Source organism: Euprymna scolopes, chromosome 29 (genome assembly GCF_053919585.1).
Source record: "Euprymna scolopes isolate OS-2025 chromosome 29, ASM5391958v1, whole genome shotgun sequence".
Lineage (NCBI taxonomy): Eukaryota > Metazoa > Mollusca > Cephalopoda > Sepiida > Sepiolidae > Euprymna > Euprymna scolopes.
The window spans coordinates 66,487,408-66,507,231 of NC_136510.1; the positions used below are offsets into that span (position 1 = coordinate 66,487,408).

The 19,824-nt window shown below is 38.3% G+C and overlaps 1 protein-coding gene across 3 annotated transcripts in view; it reads right to left on the bottom strand.

Annotated features, from left to right (window-relative positions):
* LOC145252679 (uncharacterized) overlaps window positions 1–19,824 on the bottom strand; it is a 166,674-nt gene that overhangs the window by 125,587 nt on the left and 21,263 nt on the right. For all 3 annotated transcript variants that reach the window (XM_080112500.1, XM_080112499.1, XM_080112498.1), the window contains exon 3: window positions 9,253–9,564. In XM_080112500.1, coding sequence (XP_079968626.1) covers window positions 9,253–9,564 — 312 coding nt within the window. The remainder of the gene's footprint in view (window positions 1–9,252; window positions 9,565–19,824) is intronic.

Below are 19,824 nucleotides of genomic sequence, written 5' to 3' on the forward strand. Positions count from 1 at the left end.
AGACAGCCAACACTCGCAAACACAAATAACACTAACACTGCCTACCATGCCAGGAACACCAGTAGGGAAGAAACACCTGCAAACAACAGAGACAATACAAGACAAAGACCTAGAAACTAGGTCTAGACCTATCCATAACAAACAACTGCCTGCTAGACTTAAGGACTTCCAACTAGAATTACATTTCTCTTTTTTTTTTGTAAAAAAAAAAAAAGGAAAGATACATGTTAACATATTAACCGAGTTGTGTGCCTTTGATAGGAACTCGGCTACCTCGGCATTGGGAGCAACTCCCGTGGAGAAGTAAAATAAAAACTGTCATGGCGACCTAAATAAAGACACTTCCTCCGCTGCTAAGTTCATACTGTAAGAAATGTCTTGTTGATATTCCCACACATAAAATATCCCATATTTTAATTATACATAATGTCAGGAGTGTGATGTAATGATTAAATTTAAATATTTTAATTATACAGACAATATATATATATATTTTTTGTAAGAATTTGATTCGTCTGTCCATGAGTAGCTGTCCAAGTCTGATTATGAGATTTGAGATGAGAGTGCAACAATGTAATTTCGGGTGTTGTCCCAGATTGCTTTTTTTTTTTTTAATAGTCTTGAGAGTCGCAATATTTTTTTGATGCTCTATGAAGTGTGGCCTATTTGGGTTATTCTATGCTATCGATAGGTATAGTGTTATGTTGAGTGATTCAAGAATTGTGTTTCTATACTTGCTTATATAATGCTTCATTTTAGATGTTTTTCTGATTTGGTTTATGTTCACCATTATTGATAACATTATTGATGACATTATTGATGACATTATTGATGCGAAGTGTTTCACCACCACATCTAGATCTGTTATGGCAAAATCGTTATGTTGCTTTGTTCCTATTATTTGTGTTTCGACTGACTAGGCTTTCATGCCAGAGGTTTTCCTTCTTATCTTTTATGTTTGGGTTTTGGTGAGAAGCATAATCTGACCCAGTCATCTACTTTACCACATGTGATGCATCGGTTTTTCATAGCAATGTTCTTTGTTACTGTTATATCGCATATCCATATTTACATGAATAAACCAGAAACCAGCAGGAGCAGCGACAGTGATAACAATGGCGATGCTAAAACAAAGCCCATTTGTCAATACAACACAAATAAACACACTAAGCACACACAACATCAAAGCCCATTTTTTATGTACACACATCAACGGAATAATTCGCACTTCAACAAAAAAAAAAAACACTACAGGAAGCCGTACACCAAAAGAAAAATCAAAATACAAAACACAAACATCACAACAGACACAACTGCAGTAGCATATAAACACAAATAATTATCTTTAAAAAAAACACTGGAACAGCCACTAGAACACATTTACAACTTTCTTAGTTTTTAATTGATATAACACATATATACAAACACCAAATAGATGACTCCCTACAATACATTAAAACACAAAAAACAAGCACAAATAAAAAGTGACCAACGATAAAAGCCGCCTTGTGTCTACAACTACATCTGCGAGTATAAAAATGACAGCTGGGCCCTGAGTGTCAAGCTGTGAAAACCACTCTGTCACCAGCTAGCAGTCGTTAATCTCGTGTCAGTGACACCAGGTATTAAAATTACTACGCTCCCGCCGCACTGCCGCCATCTCACTCGTGATACTGGATAGCAAGCCTTGAAGACTAGCCCTCTTCTGCCGCCACCGCCAGATCAGCACAACTCACCAGCCAATAGCCATCAACCCCTCGCCAACGACAGCAGCTAGTAAAATTACTGCACCGCCGCACAGCCACCATCTCACTCGTGATACTGGATAGCAAGCCTTGAAGACTACCCCACTTCTGTCGCCGGCGCAAGATCACCACAGCCCACCAGATAGCAAGGAGCCACAGCCCACCAAATAGCAGGAGCCACTCTCACCAACTCGCCTCAGCGACACCTGCTTTTAGGATTACTCCTCCTGCTACCTGTATCCCAGAAACCAGAACACTAAGCCACATTCATGTCATCGCTGCCACTGCACACATATTCCAGACGCCAGAACACACAAGCCACGTTCTTGCTATCGCCGCCCCTCACCTCAGCCTGACAATAACTTAGATCGTCGCAGAGTTCATATCAACACTCGATCAGCATTCCTACCGCCGCCCGCCCCGCTGCCCCGCAGCCCCGCCGCCGCCATCACCACCGCCATCGCCGCCGCCTCCGAATTAACCTGACACACTAAACAGTTCGTTTCACGATCGTTTTAACTTTAAATAAAAAGTTTAAACTCAATCTTTTCGTTTGTCACTTTCTTGCTTCCATACGCTCAGTTTTGTAATATAATATTACCTTGACCCAGATTTGTGTGTTTGGTAAACAAATGGAGAATTGTGAAAATTACAATAAGAAAAAGTTTGCCTTTCATAACAAATCTTAATTATAAGAAAATCTTTCCTACCTTCAATGACCTCGGGTTTTGAGAGATGGATGCGAAAGCGTCTTTCCCTTTGTGATTGTTTTTTATACTAATGGATAAATCATGTGACCCTAGACCTTCTATAAAATTGTATGGGTTGACTAGCTTGATTATTATTTTTTTTACCCCCATCTTTACAATCGGTTCACACCGTGTCTGAAGTTGTTCCTTTTCTTCTCTTTCCTTTTCTTTTTTTTTCTTCTTCTCCTATTTACAATTGGGACACCGTCTTGGTAGTTCCTTTGTTTTTTCTTTCTCAATCAATTATTGTATTGATAAAGAATTATTACGGGACCACAAGGACTAATACCTGAGGTCGCAACCGACGGCATCTGTTGCAAGAGGTAAGACGTTCTTTTTCTCTTTCTCTCTCAGCCAGTTGTCATTGATGTGTTAGGATAAATTTCTTAGCCTCAGACCTAGGTCCTTGATTATACCTTTTTTATAGCATCCTATTAAGAATTCGCTATACATTGCAACAGATACTGTTTTTTATATTAAAATGAATTCCTTACAAGTTGAACAATCATCACGGTCATCCTTATTGGAAGATCAGAGAGTCACTCGTACGATGATAGACTTAACACTAGAAAATCTTAGTGGACTTGAACCTCTTGAGAGAGATGTATTAGAACTTCATAAACGAGACATTCTCCAGTGGCTCCAAGAGTTATTGCATATTGACAAGAAAATAATGAAGGAGACACCATCGATTGAGATGAGGAGCTGTTTGACAGACAGTTTCACTTACAAAACCAGGGTGAATAAATCATTGTCGCAGTTAGATGCTTCCTTACCGGTTCCAGAGATCCATTCCCCTTTACTAACCTCAACTCCTCCCACTCTACCTTCCCCAGCTCAATCTGGCATTGAATTAGCAAAGCCTAAAATAACATGTCCAACATTTACTGGCGTTGATAAAACCAATAAATTTGCCCTGCGGGATTTCCTAACCCGTTTTGAGTTTTGCACATCTGGAGTGAGCTCAAAGAAGGAAAAACTCATATGCCTTAAGGCATATGTGATAGGTCGGCCATTTCATCTGATCCATCACCTGTCAGAAAATGACCATAATTATGATGTGGCCATAAATATTTTAAAGGAGGAATACTGGGACAGAGAAGCCATTAGGGAAGAAATTTTTAAAAGAATAGTGCAGTCTACACCTAAGGTGGACAAGTCTTATGAACAACTAAAGGAATATCTTTCCCAGGTTCAGTATGAACTTGGTGAGTTAGATTCAGACTATGGTTATGATTTTTTAGTTGAGGACTCCGGAAGTGGATGTCTGGTGGCTCATATCCTATTTGATAAGATCCCTGATGAGATAAAGGCAGAGCTCATTAGAGGCTCTAGCACACCATATCCTGGCTTGAACTGCATACTGCAGTATAGTCACGAAGTTATTAAAGCATTACTCCGGATTAAACCTATTTCAACTCCTAAGACAGAACTGATTCCACGGTTTAAGCCAAGGTCAAATGCTGTTTGGACGAGAAGCCCACCTAAAAATTCTGCATTACAAAGTTTTCACGCAGACCTAGACTTGGAAGACAAGATTCCTTATTGCAATTTTTGTGCAAGAAATGGACACACTAGTTCTCAGTGTACTACCTATCCCTCATACAATGAGCGCCTGCAACGCTGTAGGCAACTTGGATTGTGTGAATTCTGCACAGTTGCCAGCCATGATCAGAAAGCCTGTCCAGGAGTCAAGGGATTTAGATTCCCTTGCAGGTATTGTAAGTCTCGGAGGCATTATGCTTCTATGTGTCCTCAATTTGTACTAGAGGAAACAGAAATAAATACTAGCATAAGTACAAAACTTGGGGACATTCAAAACCTACTGCCAATGGTCAACATCACAATTAAAAGGGGAGCCTCCTCAGTTTCTCTGAATTGCCTTATTGACTCGGGCAGTCAGAGGTCATATTTCTCTGAAAGGGTTCTTCAGCACCTGAAGTGCGATCCAGACTCATGGGAGGAGGTGGCCATGGACGTTGTGACCTTTGTGGGGAGAAAACGCCGCATTTTCAAGCAGTTAACTGCAGTTGTAGAGGTCTTGCCGGGAGTAGCCCCCCAACTACCTATTCTAATTGATTGCGAATTGAATCTGTCTCACAAAGTACCAGACCTTCCTCTGGTTTGGGAAAACCTAAGAAAACTGAATTATACCTTTGCTGCAGAGATAGAGAGTGGCAGTGTACAATTGTGGGGTCTCATGGGAATTGATTTGATTCAATATATGCGTCCCATGAAGATAACACGATTCATGAATGGTGCGGCTTGGCAGACATCCGCTGGCATTATCCCCATAGGAAATACAAAACATTTTTTGCATGAGAACCAAATCAGTAAGATTGCTATAACTCCGGGAGCCTTGAGCTATGAAATTGACAGGCAGTACTATTGTAACGATTCTTTGGTTAATAGTATTGTGAATCCTGTTCCGACCTATGTGGATCCATTTGCCGACATTTTTGAAGGAAGCACTGTGGATCGGGGCTTGGAATGGATGTTTAGTCTAGAATCCTTGGGACTGCCTGACATAGAATCGGTTTCTGACTATGACAATCAAAAGATGGAAGAATTCATGCAAAACATAGTTTATAAAGATGGTCATTATTTGGTTAAATTGCCTTGGCATAAGGACAAGTTATCTCAGGTTCAATCTAACCATCATATAGCACTTAAGGTGCTGGACAGAGTAGCATTCAATTTAAAGAAGAAGGACTTATATGAGGAGTATATTAAGGTTTTTGAAGACCAAGAAAGAGAAGGGATAATTGAACCCCTAGAATGCTCCCCTCAGGAATACAAGCATTATGTGTGGGTTCCACATAGACCTGTGTTCAAAGACGAGCATACAACTACAACTAAAATTCGACCAGTTTTTAACTGTTCTTTTAAAACTAAGAACTCTGTCTCTCTAAATGATGCTGCTTATCCTGGGATCAACTTAACAGGGGACATGCTTGATTTAACTCTGCTTTTCCGAACAAATAGGTATGTATTTTTAGCAGACATCAAGAAGGCATTCTTGATGATTCGATTATCTAGTGAATCTGATAAGAATAAATTTTGTTTCTTTCTGCAAAAAAATAATAAGCTAATGTGTTATCGTTACACAACAATCTTATTTGGGTTTAGTGCAAGCCCATTCATCTTGAATTGCATACTAAAATTTCATGCTGGGCGTTATCCTTTGGATGATTGCACTGGGATGTTACAGTCTAATTTTTATGTAGATAATCTGATTAAAACAAGCAATTCCTTGGATGAGTTAACGGGCTTGTATACACGAGCAGTAGAAAGATTGCAAGAAGGAGGATTCATACTCCAATCTTGCAATTCTAATCATACAGAATTACACGATTTAATGAGGAGAGATGGTACTCTTGTGAGTCACAGCTGTCCTTGGGAGAAGGTATTAGGTTATCGTTACGATCCTCTTGCTGATACCATCAATATTGCTTCCTATAATTGTAACCCTGAGGCAGCAACTAAAAGGCATATACTGTCTGAAGCATCAAGGATATTCGATCCACTCTCATTATGTTTGCCGGTATCTATACAGGCACGTACTCTTGTTAGTGAGTTGTGGAAATAAGTTTTGAGTGGGATGAAATTGTGCCAAGTGAACTTCAATCCAAATGGGCAGTCATCGCTCATGAATTGTCAGAACTTGGTTCTGTTACCTTCCCTAGAAAAACCCTTGATGAAGGGAGGGAAGCTGAATTATTTCTGTTTTGCGATGCATCCAAAAGGGCATATGGATTTGCAGCATATGCAGTCCAGGGGAAGGTTTCATCTCTGTTTTTTTCCAAGGCAAAGGTGGCGCCTCTTAAATCGAAGAGTTTACCAACTCTGGAGCTTTTATCGGCCTTCTTGGCCATCAAGTGCCTTCCGACTTTGTTGAAGGCCTATTCTAATGTAAGTTTCAAAAAGGTATTTCTTGCAGTTGATTCACAAATAGTATTATCCTGGTTGGTCACAAGGCGGACTAATAGCAAGAATGTTTTTGCCATGAATAGATTGAAGGACATTAGTCAATGGGAGGCTGAATTGATGTCTAAATTTGGTGTGGCCATTCAGTTTAAATATGTGCCTACTGCACAGAATCCCGCTGACCTTATCACCAGGGGTATTCCTACCTCTAAACTGAGGGCCAATTTGGAATATTGGGTTTCTGGACCGTCTTGGCTAAGAGACCAACCGATTTCTTGGCCTGAAAATCCTTTGAATTGTTTGAGCCCAGAAAGCAAAAAGATTGTATCTTCGATGGTTTGTGCTGTTTCGCACAGCCAGGAGGAGCCAGTTGTGCAATATGATAGATATTCTTCATTGTCTAAACTATTGAATGTCACCACATGTGTGTTCAAGTTTATTAATAGGTTGAGGAAAAGAGACTCCGACTTTGGTAAGATGGCTCGGACACACTTGATTAAAGTAATGCAGAGACAATCCTTCTGGGAGGAATTAGAATACTTACAAAATCCTTCAGGTAGGTCAATACCACCGAGAGTGGGAAGTCTAAACCTTTTTTTGGATAAGGAAGGATTAATTCGATCCAAGGGAAGAATTGGGAAGGTCTCTGTATATGAATACGAAATAGTTAATCCCTTGCTTATTGCTAAGGATCACCATCTTTCTAATCTCATAATATTGGACTGTCACCACCAGTGTAAGCATCTGGGTGTTCCTGCTACCTTGAATAAGGTCAGGTTATCTGGGTACTGGATACCCCAGGGTAGGCAGGCGGTAAAGAGAATTTTATCAGGATGCTCCTTGTGCCAGAAATTTAACTCTATTCCATTTACCTACCCCAAAATGACTGATTTACCTAAACATCGGGTGAATATGATAAGACCATTTTTGCACACAGGAGTAGACTATACGGGTCATCTGTGGGTTCTGAGAGGTGGGGAGAGGGTGAAGATGTATATCCTGGTCTTTACTTGTTTGGAGGTACGGTCAGTTCATCTAGAACTGATTGAGGATATGTCTGTTCACTCATTCCTAATGGCCTTGATTCGATTTTCAAATATTTATGGGATTCCTTCGCATATTTATAGTGACAATGCTAAGTCATTTGTGGCTGGATGTGACATGATTCATGAGGTGATTGCTTCCAGTGAATTCAGGGAGAAATTGGGGACATGCCAAATCAAGCATGTTAAGATCCCTGTACACTCTCCTTGGTATGGAGGTGTATGGGAAAGACTGATTAAAACCATCAAGTCTTGCTTGTATAAATTAATAATCAAGCTAGTCAACCCATACAATTTTATAGAAGGTCTAGGGTCACATGATTTATCCATTAGTATAAAAAACAATCACAAAGGGAAAGACGCTTTCGCATCCATCTCTCAAAACCCGAGGTCATTGAAGGTAGGAAAGATTTTCTTATACACTCCCGTCTCAAGAGAAAAAAAAAAAAAAAGTAAATAAAATAAATAAATAGTAAACAGTTATTTGTATTAAAATGTACTCAGACAACTTCACTGTTTACTATTTATTTATTTTATTTACTTTTTTTTTTTTTTCTCTTGAGACGGGAGTGTATAAGAAAATCTTTCCTACCTTCAATGACCTCGGGTTTTGAGAGATGGATGCGAAAGCGTCTTTCCCTTTGTGATTGTTTTTTATACTAATGGATAAATCATGTGACCCTAGACCTTCTATAAAATTGTATGGGTTGACTAGCTTGATTATTATTTTTTTTACCCCCATCTTTACAATCGGTTCACACCGTGTCTGAAGTTGTTCCTTTTCTTCTCTTTCCTTTTCTTTTTTTTCTTCTTCTCCTATTTACAATTGGGACACCGTCTTGGTAGTTCCTTTGTTTTTTCTTTCTCAATCAATTATTGTATTGATAAAGAATTATTACGGGACCACAAGGACTAATACCTGAGGTCGCAACCGACGGCATCTGTTGCAAGAGGTAAGACGTTCTTTTTCTCTTTCTCTCTCAGCCAGTTGTCATTGATGTGTTAGGATAAATTTCTTAGCCTCAGACCTAGGTCCTTGATTATACCTTTTTTATAGCATCCTATTAAGAATTCGCTATACAATCAAGTCTGATAGAAGCGTAAAGTGAATACCGCATGTTTTCTCTTAATTCATAAATTCGTCTCATTCTATTGTAGTCTCTTTGTTCTGCTTTTAAGCCAGTCTAGTGCTGTCACTTTTTTGATGAAAATTTTGAACGATGTTCGAGCAGTAGTAGTATTATATGTGATAATGAAGCATTGGTTAATCGAGATATGTATTTTAAGGTTTTCATTCTGAAGGAATTTGAAAAATTAAAACCATTATTTTTTTATTTCTTAAAACTAGAAAAAAAAGCTCAGCAGTTTCAGATTTAGACATTCCCAATCATCTGGTTTGATGGAATTTTCATGGTTTTCATTAAACATTCCTATCGATCATATGAGCAGCACTGCTCCAAACATCTGCTGCTGAGCAGCAGATGTTTGGACTTTCTTTTTTAAGCATAGCAAAATAAAGATTAACATGAAGAAATAACAAAATAAAAATAATTACTTTCTATCCAAGCTTCGCGCCGTTTAGCAATTACCAATTGCTTGGATTTCACAATAAACGTTAACGAGATTTGCTTTAAATGATTAAAGACTGAACCTAATTTTAACCAATATGAAACTCTCATAGAACATTCGTACATTTTGTGGTTTAAATTCTAAGAATTTTCAATCTTTAAATATTTATTGAAATAGTCTCATGCAGAAATAAAAATAAATATAATGATGTTTACTTACTATAGACGTGGAAAGAAAGTTCTGCCCGATAATTGGGAGTTTTGCGAATTTTTGTGGGATAAGCCCGACATATCCATCTGGTTTGGTTAAATTGTACGTGATTTATGATGAGAGTAGTGTTAGAACGACTTCTTGAAATTTTAAATCTCGGATCCTGATCACAAGTTGTTGAATTGGAACATCGAAGTCTAATGGGTTGCTCCATACTTCTCCATACAAATCTAGTGTATTCTTGATCAGCAGGGAAAACACAATTTAGTTCTGCAGCATCACCTTCGCGAAAATTTGTTTCGTTTGTAGAATGATAAATAGCTGAAAAAAATATGCATTGAATCTGAATAGAACATTTTAAACAAAACTCATGATGTAAAACATCATACTTTTCATATATATATATATATATATATATATATATATATATATATATATATATATATATATATATATATATATATATATATAATTATTCAATAATATATATTTTTTACATATTATCCTCCTACGTATATGTTTTATTTTAATGGAAGCATAATTACAGAAGGTAACTGATTAGACGATTGCACAAAGCAAATCAAAAAACAAAAGTCACTTTTCACTCAAATCCACGCCACCTTCAACAGTTATGCGGCAAGTAGAGAAATAAATCTTGTTTATGTCAGATAAAGCAGACAATATGATAACATTGTAGAATAGATCATGACATGAACTTAGCATTTCACTGAAATTAAAATTCTCTTTATATCTATCTATCTATCTATCTATCTATCTATCTATCTATCTATACTCCGATAAATTCGTTTTCTTTTGTGTGTATTGATATTCATATTAAAACCCCTCTTTTCTATTTATGTAAAAAGAAAATACAATTTTCTTATATATGGGTTGTGGGATTGCATTCACTATCAAAAGATCTAGCTAATTTGCGTATTCTTTTAAACATTCATTTTAATTAATTCCCTATTATTTTTTCGGTTTTCTTATGGGATAATCATCTTTAGTTAACTACTAGCATTTACGCACGGCGTTGCCCGGGTGTTTGGAGGTGTATGTTAAGCAAAAAAAAAAAAGAGGTCAATTTTTTTAACTTTGACCCCTATTATGACCCCTTAGCATTTATTGTTTGGGGTTCAAATCAAGTTATTAAGTTAGACCCATGTCAAAGAAACCTATATCTAAAATTTCAAGTGTTTAGACCTAAAATTGTCGGAGGAGTTTGGTAGATTTCTCAAAGGTCAAATCTTTGAACTTTGACCCTTTAACAGCCAAATTTCTGGCCAAAAACCGATCACATAGATTTTCCCAAATCTCAGTACCCTGTATATTAAATTTCGAGTCTGCAGACTAAAAATTGACAGAGTTATTGTGTAGGGAAATGTACACAGACAGATACACAGACAGACACACAGACACGTTCACTTTTATAGATATATAGATAGATAGACTAATAGATTAAACAAAAATATATACGTTTACATAAATATATATGGAAACAATTTTTTGTTTACTGTAAAGATTTTATGCAAATATTATGCAAGTCTAAATACATACAAAAGAAAAACGAATTTATAGGAGTATATAGAATAGATAGATAGATAGATTAAACAAAAATATATACGTATACATAAATATATATGGAAACAATTTTGTGATTCCTGTAAACATTTTACGCAAATATTATGCAAGGATAAATCATGTAGAATATCTGCATGAATATAATTACACGTAATAGTTAACTCTAGATGATCATCCCATAAGAAAACCGAAAAAACTAATAGGGAATTAATTAAAATGAATGTTTAAAAGAATATGCAAATTAGCTAGATCTTTTGCTAGTGAATGCAATTCCACAAGCCATATATGAGAAAATTGTATTTTCTTTTTAAATAAATAAAGAGGCTTGCCTTTTTTCTGTTGTTCTTGTCCTTCAGGCCGGGATCAAAGTGAGCCACTACCCCAAAAGGAAAAGAATGAACTGAGGGAGGGGAGAGACTCCTCTGCCTCTCACAGACCAACCAAATTAAAAGCCCTTGCCCCCAAGGAACTATGTTATGTAGACCCTCTATCTGTGGCAACAGACATTTCCCATTGGCAGAGGAAAAACTTAAAACCTCTGCTCGATTACAAACAGATAGGGGGGAAAGATGTAAATATCCCCTCAAATTTCCAAGACGTTCCGCTCCTAATAAATTTTGTCAGAACTCCAGAGGCCTGCAAGACCAACTTGTGGACAAGGCTGCAGGCCACAGAAGGGGTGTGTCCGGGAATCGAACTGGTGAAGAAAAATGACCCTTCTCTTGACGAACTGTCAAAACAATGCAAGGGAAGGGTCCCAGTGTTGGTCCATCCGTCACTCTACAGGGCCATGGAATTAATTTATCCTTTGGACGTCGGCGGCATTGCAAGAGAAGGTCAGGATATGAAAAACCTGACCACCTTAAGTATGGCACATAATGTCAGCGTCTTCTCCCCGGCTGACTTCGGAGCTGAGTGTGACACACCCTAAGGTAGGTACCATGGCTTTGAATTTGGCTAGTTTGAATGCGAGGGGCTTGAGATCATCGAGCCGGGCGGCTTGCCTCTGGCACGACCTCTTGTCCCTGGGAGTGGATGTGGCTGCGATTCAGGAGACGCATTTCGTTTCCTCTGTGGACTGTCAGGTGCTGGCCTGATATTTTGAGGTTTTCTCAGCATATGGCATCTCGCGGAGGAAGGGAGTTTCAATGCTGGTTAAATGTACCCTGTTGGCGACGGTCGACGTTGTTCATAGGGATGCAGTGGGCAGGCTGGTTGTGGCCGATGTTGCCGTAAAAGATTCTGTGTTTGTAGATTGTCAGAAGCGGGTAGAGCTAATGGGAGATTGGAACACCATCTTAGACCCCAAGATAGATAAGGTAGGAGGTGATGCTAGAGGATCGGAGAATGCGAGTCCAGCCTGGCTGATCTGATGGCTAGATGCGGTCTGGTCGACAGGTTTCGGGTCGAGCATCTGGGCCGGGCGATGTGGACGTGGACCAATAGCGTTTCCTCCTATCCAAACACTTACTTGGACAGGATGTTAGTTAGGAGAGGCGAAGTAGACTTCTTATCTTGTCCCACATTCACTTGGCTAAGCCAGACGGACCATAAACTAGTTATGGCCCGGCTGAAGCTAGGAAATAGGCCTAAGTTAATGGCTCACTGGAAGTTAAACACCTCCCTTCTGGAGATACAAGACTTCCAAGAGAAGCTAATAGAATTAATTCAAAAAGCACTAGTGGGGCGGTTACCGGGAGTAAGTGGTGGGTAGGTCTAAAAGCCAAAATTAGAACCTTCTCCGTCAAGTATGCCCAGCGCCTCACACTAGATAAAGCCAAGATGAAGAAGCTAGAGCAGAAACTAGCCCAGGCTATGGGGGAGGGTGATAGGGTTAGTCAGGAACTAGCTAAGCAGGACCTTCTGCGTGAGAATAGCAAGCATTATTAAGGTCAAGTAGTCAGAACTAGGCTTAGAAAGGTAAGCAATGAAGCAGTCAAGTCCAACATTGATGCGTGTCATGAAATTTCTAGGCGTGGCTCGAACAAGTACATTGCAAAGGTAAGACATCTGGATGGACGCACCCTGGGATCGACACGGGAGATCTGCGAGGGGTTTCGAGAACATTTTGAGGAGCGTTTTACATAGCAGCCCGATCTTCCAGTCCTTGAGTTTAGCAACTATTTGGCTGACTCTCCCCACCTTGAGGTGGCTAGAGCGGCTAGTTGCGAGGACCGGGTGACAGAGCGGGAGATTTTTACTGTGCTGAAGCAGGTCAGCTGTGACAGATCGCCGGGACTCGATGGTCTGCCATACGAACTGTATTTGAGGCTGTCGCCCATGTTTCTGCCTCTTTTGACGGATGTGTTCAACCATTGGTTTGCTCTGGGATCCATCCCGGGGCAAGTCACCAAGGGAGTGATCACATTTCTGAGGAAAGATGACGGGCATGGTGGGGAAGAGTTAGACGATTACAGGCCCATAACTCTGCTCAACACAGAGTTATAGATTTTGGCCAATGTCCTGTCGAATAGGCTGCAGGTTGTTATCAGCGAGTTGGTTGAACCGGAACAGAACTACGCTGTGAAGGGGAGATCGATTCAGAACAACTTGCACCTGATCTGCACGATCCTAGAGGGAGGGATAGATGACGACACGGAAGCCGTGCTGATCAACTTAGATCAGTCCAAAGCTTTCTATAGGGTCGACCATCGTTTCTTGGCATCTGTCTTAGAGGCCGCCGGTTTTAAACCGGACTTCTGCAAGTGGATCTCCATGATGTATCGACAGCCCACAGCCGCCGTGCAAGTCAACGAAAAGCGCTCGAAACCCTTTGTTATCTCTCAGTCGGTTCATCAGGGTTGTCCACTGTCGCCCGTGCTCTATGTTCTGGCTTTGGAGCCCCTGCTCCACAAGCTGAGAAGTGGGGAGGCAAATTCGGCCCTGCACGGAATTGCAATACCCGGTGGCTCAGCCACCAAGGTATCCGCGTTTGCCGATGATGTCACGGTCTTTGTGTCGAGCTTCAGAGACATCGAGATCGTGTCAGAGGCGCTTGCTCAGTACGAAAGAATTGCAGGGACCAAGATAAACCGCAGCAAGTCATTAGGACTGCGATTGGGTGCCTGGAGTGGCCCGGTTTGGATGACCAACGACCGCCACAATCCCCCTTTTTGAGTTGGCCATGTGCCTAAGTTTTTTGTTCATTGTTGATTTTCAATGTATTTTTAACATGAATAAAAGATCTAATATCTCAAAGTGTAGTATCTGTTCTGTAGATTCTGCACTTAAGGTTATTTGTCCCAGTCAATGGAGGGAAAACCCTCTATACTGGGACAATTATTATTTTTGGTAACCAGAGTGCCCCCTTTTTGCCTACTTTTAGGGGAGCTGGTTTTTACCCCACATTAAAAACGGCCTTGTGCCTAATTTGCTTTGGTGGGGAAGCAAATAAAGACATTAAATAAATAGAAAAGAGGGTTTTTAATAAGACACAAAAGAAAAACGAATTTATAGGAGTATAGATAGATAGATTATGTGTAATTATATTCATGATGATATTCTACTTGATTTATACTTGCATAATATTTGCATAAAAAGTTCATAGTAAACAAAAAATTGTTTCCATATATCTATAAAAGAGAACATGTGTGTGTGTGTGTGTGTGTGTGTGTGTGTGTGTGTGTGTGTGTGTGTGTGTGTGTACATTTCCCTACGCAATAACTCTGTCAATTTTTAGTCTACAGACTCGAAATTTGATATACAGTGTACTGAGATTTGGGAAACTTTAGGCGACATGTTTTCGGCCAGAAATTTGGCTGTTAAGGGGTCAAAGTTCAGTGATTTGATCTTTGAGAACTCTACCAAATTCCTCTGACAATTTTGGGTCTAAATACTTGAAATTAACTTGATTTGAGCCCAAAACAATGAATGTTAAGGGGTCATAATAGGGATCAAGCTTTTTTTTTTTTTGCTCAACATACACCTCTAAACACTCGGGCTACGCGGGGCTGAAATGCTAGTATATATATATATATATATATATATATATATATATATATATATATATATATATATATACTCTGAAATAGCGTATGTATCCATCATCTTAATGGTTGCATTCATATATGTCAATCAGAGTTAGAATTTATTTTGATATGAATAAATCGTAACATATTTATTTATATCTGTTCCAAAACCACGTCTTTTCTTAATCGAGAAATTCAAAATTAACAATTAATTGTGGTCAATTACAAGAATAAAGAATACCTTTAGGAGATTTAGGATTTATTAGACTAGAAGAACACACGGTACATATACAAGATGGCGACTCGGTATATCAAACAAAGGGAGATAATTATCTAGAAAGGGGCAGACTACTCTCAAGTGTTTATTATTTTACCACAATCACCGCCACATCGAAAAGAAGTAGGGTGTAATGTGATGTCATTAAAATTACTAAACAAATGAATTAGTGTCTTTACAGGTCTAATCGATTTGGGGGGGGTATAACTCGAGTGGAACAACACAGAATTTGTGGGCTAGTTGTGTGTTTTTTCACAGAATCGTTCACAGTTCCTTTAGGGGATAGTTCATAATTCTCCTTAGACGACTGACTTCCTAGCTGAGCTGGTGTTAGCAAATCCACAGTAATGTGTATTTCCTGATCATTGTCTCTAGGGGGTAGACTTCCGGGCTGGGTTGATATAGGTCTATCCCTGGGAATATTCTCTTGTGGTGATTCATTATGGCCTCTGCCCTTGAGGGCTAGATGCTTAAGTGAGACAGTTGCCTCACTACCATCTGATTTTCTAATGTGGGCATATTGTGGATTTGCTTCTGTCAGTTTGACCTCATTGACCAGTGGTTCGTGTTTGTTGTTCCTGGGATACTGTTTCATTAGTACTTTTCCAGGGTGACTTAGCCAAACCAGTAAGGTGATCCCAGTGGTTGAACGTCTGTTAAATTTGAATAGTCGTTCATGTGGTGTAGCATTGGTTGATGTACACAGCACTGAACGACTAGCATGCAAAGCTTCAGCCAGGACTTCTTCCCAGCGTGACTCTGGAAGACCTTTAGTTTTTAAAGCTGGAAGGATTGACTGCCAGACAATGCCATTGTACCTTTCCACTTGGTCATTGCCTTCCGGATTATATGGAGTTGTTCTACTTGTGACAACTCCATGATTATGTAAGAAAGTTCTTATTTCTTGAGAAAGGAATGAAGATCCTCTGTCACTGTGTATGTACGCCAGCATGCTAAAGATAGGGAATTGATTAGATAGGCAGCTGTTGACAGTTTTGGCTTCCATGTTTGGGCAGGCATAAGCAAAGGTAAACCTGGAAAATTCATCTACAATGGTTAGTAAATATCTGTTCCGAGATGAAGAAGGTAGTGGTCCCTTAAAGTCAATGCTTAAGCGATAAAATGGCTGAGTTGCTTTGACTAGATGTAAGCTAGGTGATTTGTGGAAATTCGGTTTGATAATGTTGCATGTCACTGCGCGGATTTCTTCAACTAAGTATGGCAAGTTTCTACTTCAAATAAAGTGTGTCATTCTGGTTACGCCTGGGTGACATAGGGATTTGTGTAATGCTAACAGTTTGTTGTCCGTAAGTGTAGCACAACTTGTTCGTGTGAGAGTGTCTGCTGCCACATTTTCTTTTCCCTCTCGGTACTGGATATCAAAACTAAAAGATGCAAGATTGATTTTCCAGTGCAGTATCTTTTCATTTTTTTATTTTGCCATGATTTTGCATATTAAACATGAATTGAACAGGTTTTTGGTCTGTTTTTAGAATGAAATGCCTAACAATTAAGAAGTGTCTCCATTTCTCAACAGCATCAACTATTGCAAGAGCTTCTTTCTCTACTGATGCATAGTTTAATTCACTGCCTTGTAAAGATCTTGAGTGAAAGGCAACTGGTCGATTGTCCTGACTAAGTACAGCAGATATAGAGTTGTGGGATGCATTGGTTTCCATAACAAACATTAGATCGTTGCTAATTGCAATTAGGCTGGCATTTATCAGGTCAGTTTTCAGTATATTGTGGATTTCAGATTTTTAATTTTGTTCGAAAACCTATTTATCGATTTTTATCGATTTTTATCGATTTTGCATAATATGCAAACATTCCAATCACACGTTCCAATGATTTTGTATTTTGGGATGTTGCTTGGAATTCTACAAGTACGCGTAGACGTTCTGGGTCAGGCTTGATAGTTCCCTCAGACATCCGGTATCCCAAATGATCAATTGTTTGGGTACAGAATTTGCACTTCTCCTCATTGTAGGTCCAATTATCCAGTCTGGCAGCCCTCTGGAAACGCTGAAGATTGATTTCGTGTTTTTCCAAGGTAGTGCCACAGATGATCAAATTGTCAACATATGCATAAGTTTCCTGTAAACAATGTTTTCTAATGAACTCATCCATTTTTCTTTGGAAACAAGCAGTCTCATTAGTCACTCCAAAAGGCATCCTAGTACACTGGTACAGTTGACCCACAGACTGGAAAATAGTATAAGGCCTGTCATTAGGATGTAAGGGGATTTGGTGGTATGCACTTTTCAGATCTATTGTACTGAAGTATTTATACTGTGCAAGTTGGTTCACAGTGCTTTTAATGTTGGGCATGGGGTATGCATCTAGCATAGTATATTTATTGATTGTTTGCGAATAGTCAATAACCATTCTTTTTTTATGGTTACCATCCTCTCTCATGACTAATGGTTGTGCCCTCCATGGGGATAGACTTGGCTCAATAATCCCCTCCTTCAATAACCGTTTTTTCTCTGAGTCAATGAACTGCTGGTCTGGCTTTGAGAATCTCTGCAGTTTGGTTGCGATAAGCTTGCAATTTTTGGATAAGTTAGAAAACAGGGTTGGTGGTTCAACATTGATAGTCATGAGAGCACAGAATGTTAATGTTGGTTTGTTGCCACCATATTTGATGACAACACTTCATGTTGTCCTTGGAAATCAGTATCAAGGATCACATCAGTACACAAATCATTAATTACATTTAAATTAAAGTTCCTGTACTCACGTCAAGGAGGCTGAAGTCCGCAACACAATATCCTGTAATTTTTGTGGTCTGTGCTCCTGCAGCCATGCGAATTGATCCTGAGTTTCTGTGTTACTTAAGTCTTTTGGCAACATTGTGGCTTGTAAAGCTTCTATCAGTACGTCCACTGTTGATTAGGGCTTTCAGTTTATGTCCTTTCAGAAACAAATTAGTGGATACTTTAAACCCCGACTCAGTAGCAGCAGAAAAGATGGTTGAGAGTGTAGGGCCGTTACTAATTGATATTGACTGAATAGCATCGACAATTGCAGCTGAATGAGTGCTGGAATTGCCTGAACGGCACAATTTTGAAAAATGTCCGATTTTCAAATATTTATGGCTGGATGGCACAATTTTGAAAAATGTCCGATTTTCAAACATTTATGGCTGGACACTTACTTCGTGGGTGGTGTAGATTTCTACAAAATAAGCATTGTGGTTTTGTAGCGGCCAACGTGGCTTCCATAGATGTCCCCTCTTCTCTAGCAGCAACAGTCATAGTAGGTGCGGGAGAATCTTGCTGGACAAAGGCAATAGCATTCTTTTGAGCAAGGTCGAGAGACCGAGCTTGACTGCAAGCGTTCTGTAGATCTAGAGTCCTATTCTCCAATAGCCTCTGTTTTATAGGATTGAACAGACCATTGATGAACGCATCCCAAATAGCCTCTTCCTTATAAACTTCAGCAGACAATTCGCACAGAACTTGTAGGAATTGGTCGATAGACTCATTCAGTTTTTAGCGCCGACTAAACAGGAGATGGCGTGCAAATATTTTGTTTGTAGGCGTAACGTAAACATTCTCCAGTGTCCGTATAGTCTCTTCGTATGTGTCACAATGCTCTATGTAATCATACACAGTCCTGTCTATGTTGCCTAACAAGACATTCAATTTATCCAGCGGTAATCCAAGCGTTTGAATAACGTTTCAAGTAATTGTTGAATATCCGGTACTAAAACTTCCACTCTTTAGCGGCGACTGGTGAATTAGTGTCCTGGCTGAATCGTTCTGGTTTCAATACCCTATCCATTTGAATAAATTTGTTTTGAATAAGTTTTGAATGAGTTTTGAATAACTTCTAGCCGAATAAATTGTGGCGAATTACAAGACTAAAGAATACCTTTAAGAGATTTAGGTTTTATTCGACTAGAAGAACACACGATACATATACAAGATGGCGACTCGGTATATCAAACAAAGACAATTCCTAGAAAGGGGCAAACTACTTTCAAGTGATTATTATTTTACCACATCAATTAAGTGTACGATTGTGTCTGAAATGAACGGTCTTTATTAATTTATGTTGTCTTCATCAAATCAAGTGCCCCCATACTAAACAGAAGTCAGAAAACATCAAAGGAAAATATATTCGATAAAATATATTATTATAATAATAATGATGATGATGATGATGATGATGATGATGATGATGATGATGATGATGAATTATTCGATACAATATATTATTATAATAATAATGATGATGATGATGATGATGATGATGATGATGAATTATTCGATAAAATATATTATTATAATAATAATGATGATGATGATGATGATGATGATGATGATGATGATGATGATGAATTATTCGATAAAATATATTATTATAATAATAATAATAATATATAATAATAATAATAATAATAATAATGATAATAATAATAATGATAATAATAATAATAATATATTATAATAATGATAATAATAATAATGATAATAATAATAATAATATAGTATAATAATGATAATAATGATAATAATAATAATAATGATAATAATAATATATTATAATAATAATTATAATAATAATAATGATAATAATAATGATAATAATAATAATATATTATAATAATAATAATAATGATAATAATAATAATAATAATAATAATATATTATAATAATGATGATAATACTAATGATAATAATAATAATAATGTATTATAATAATGATAATAATAAAAATAATAATAATAATGATAATAATAATATA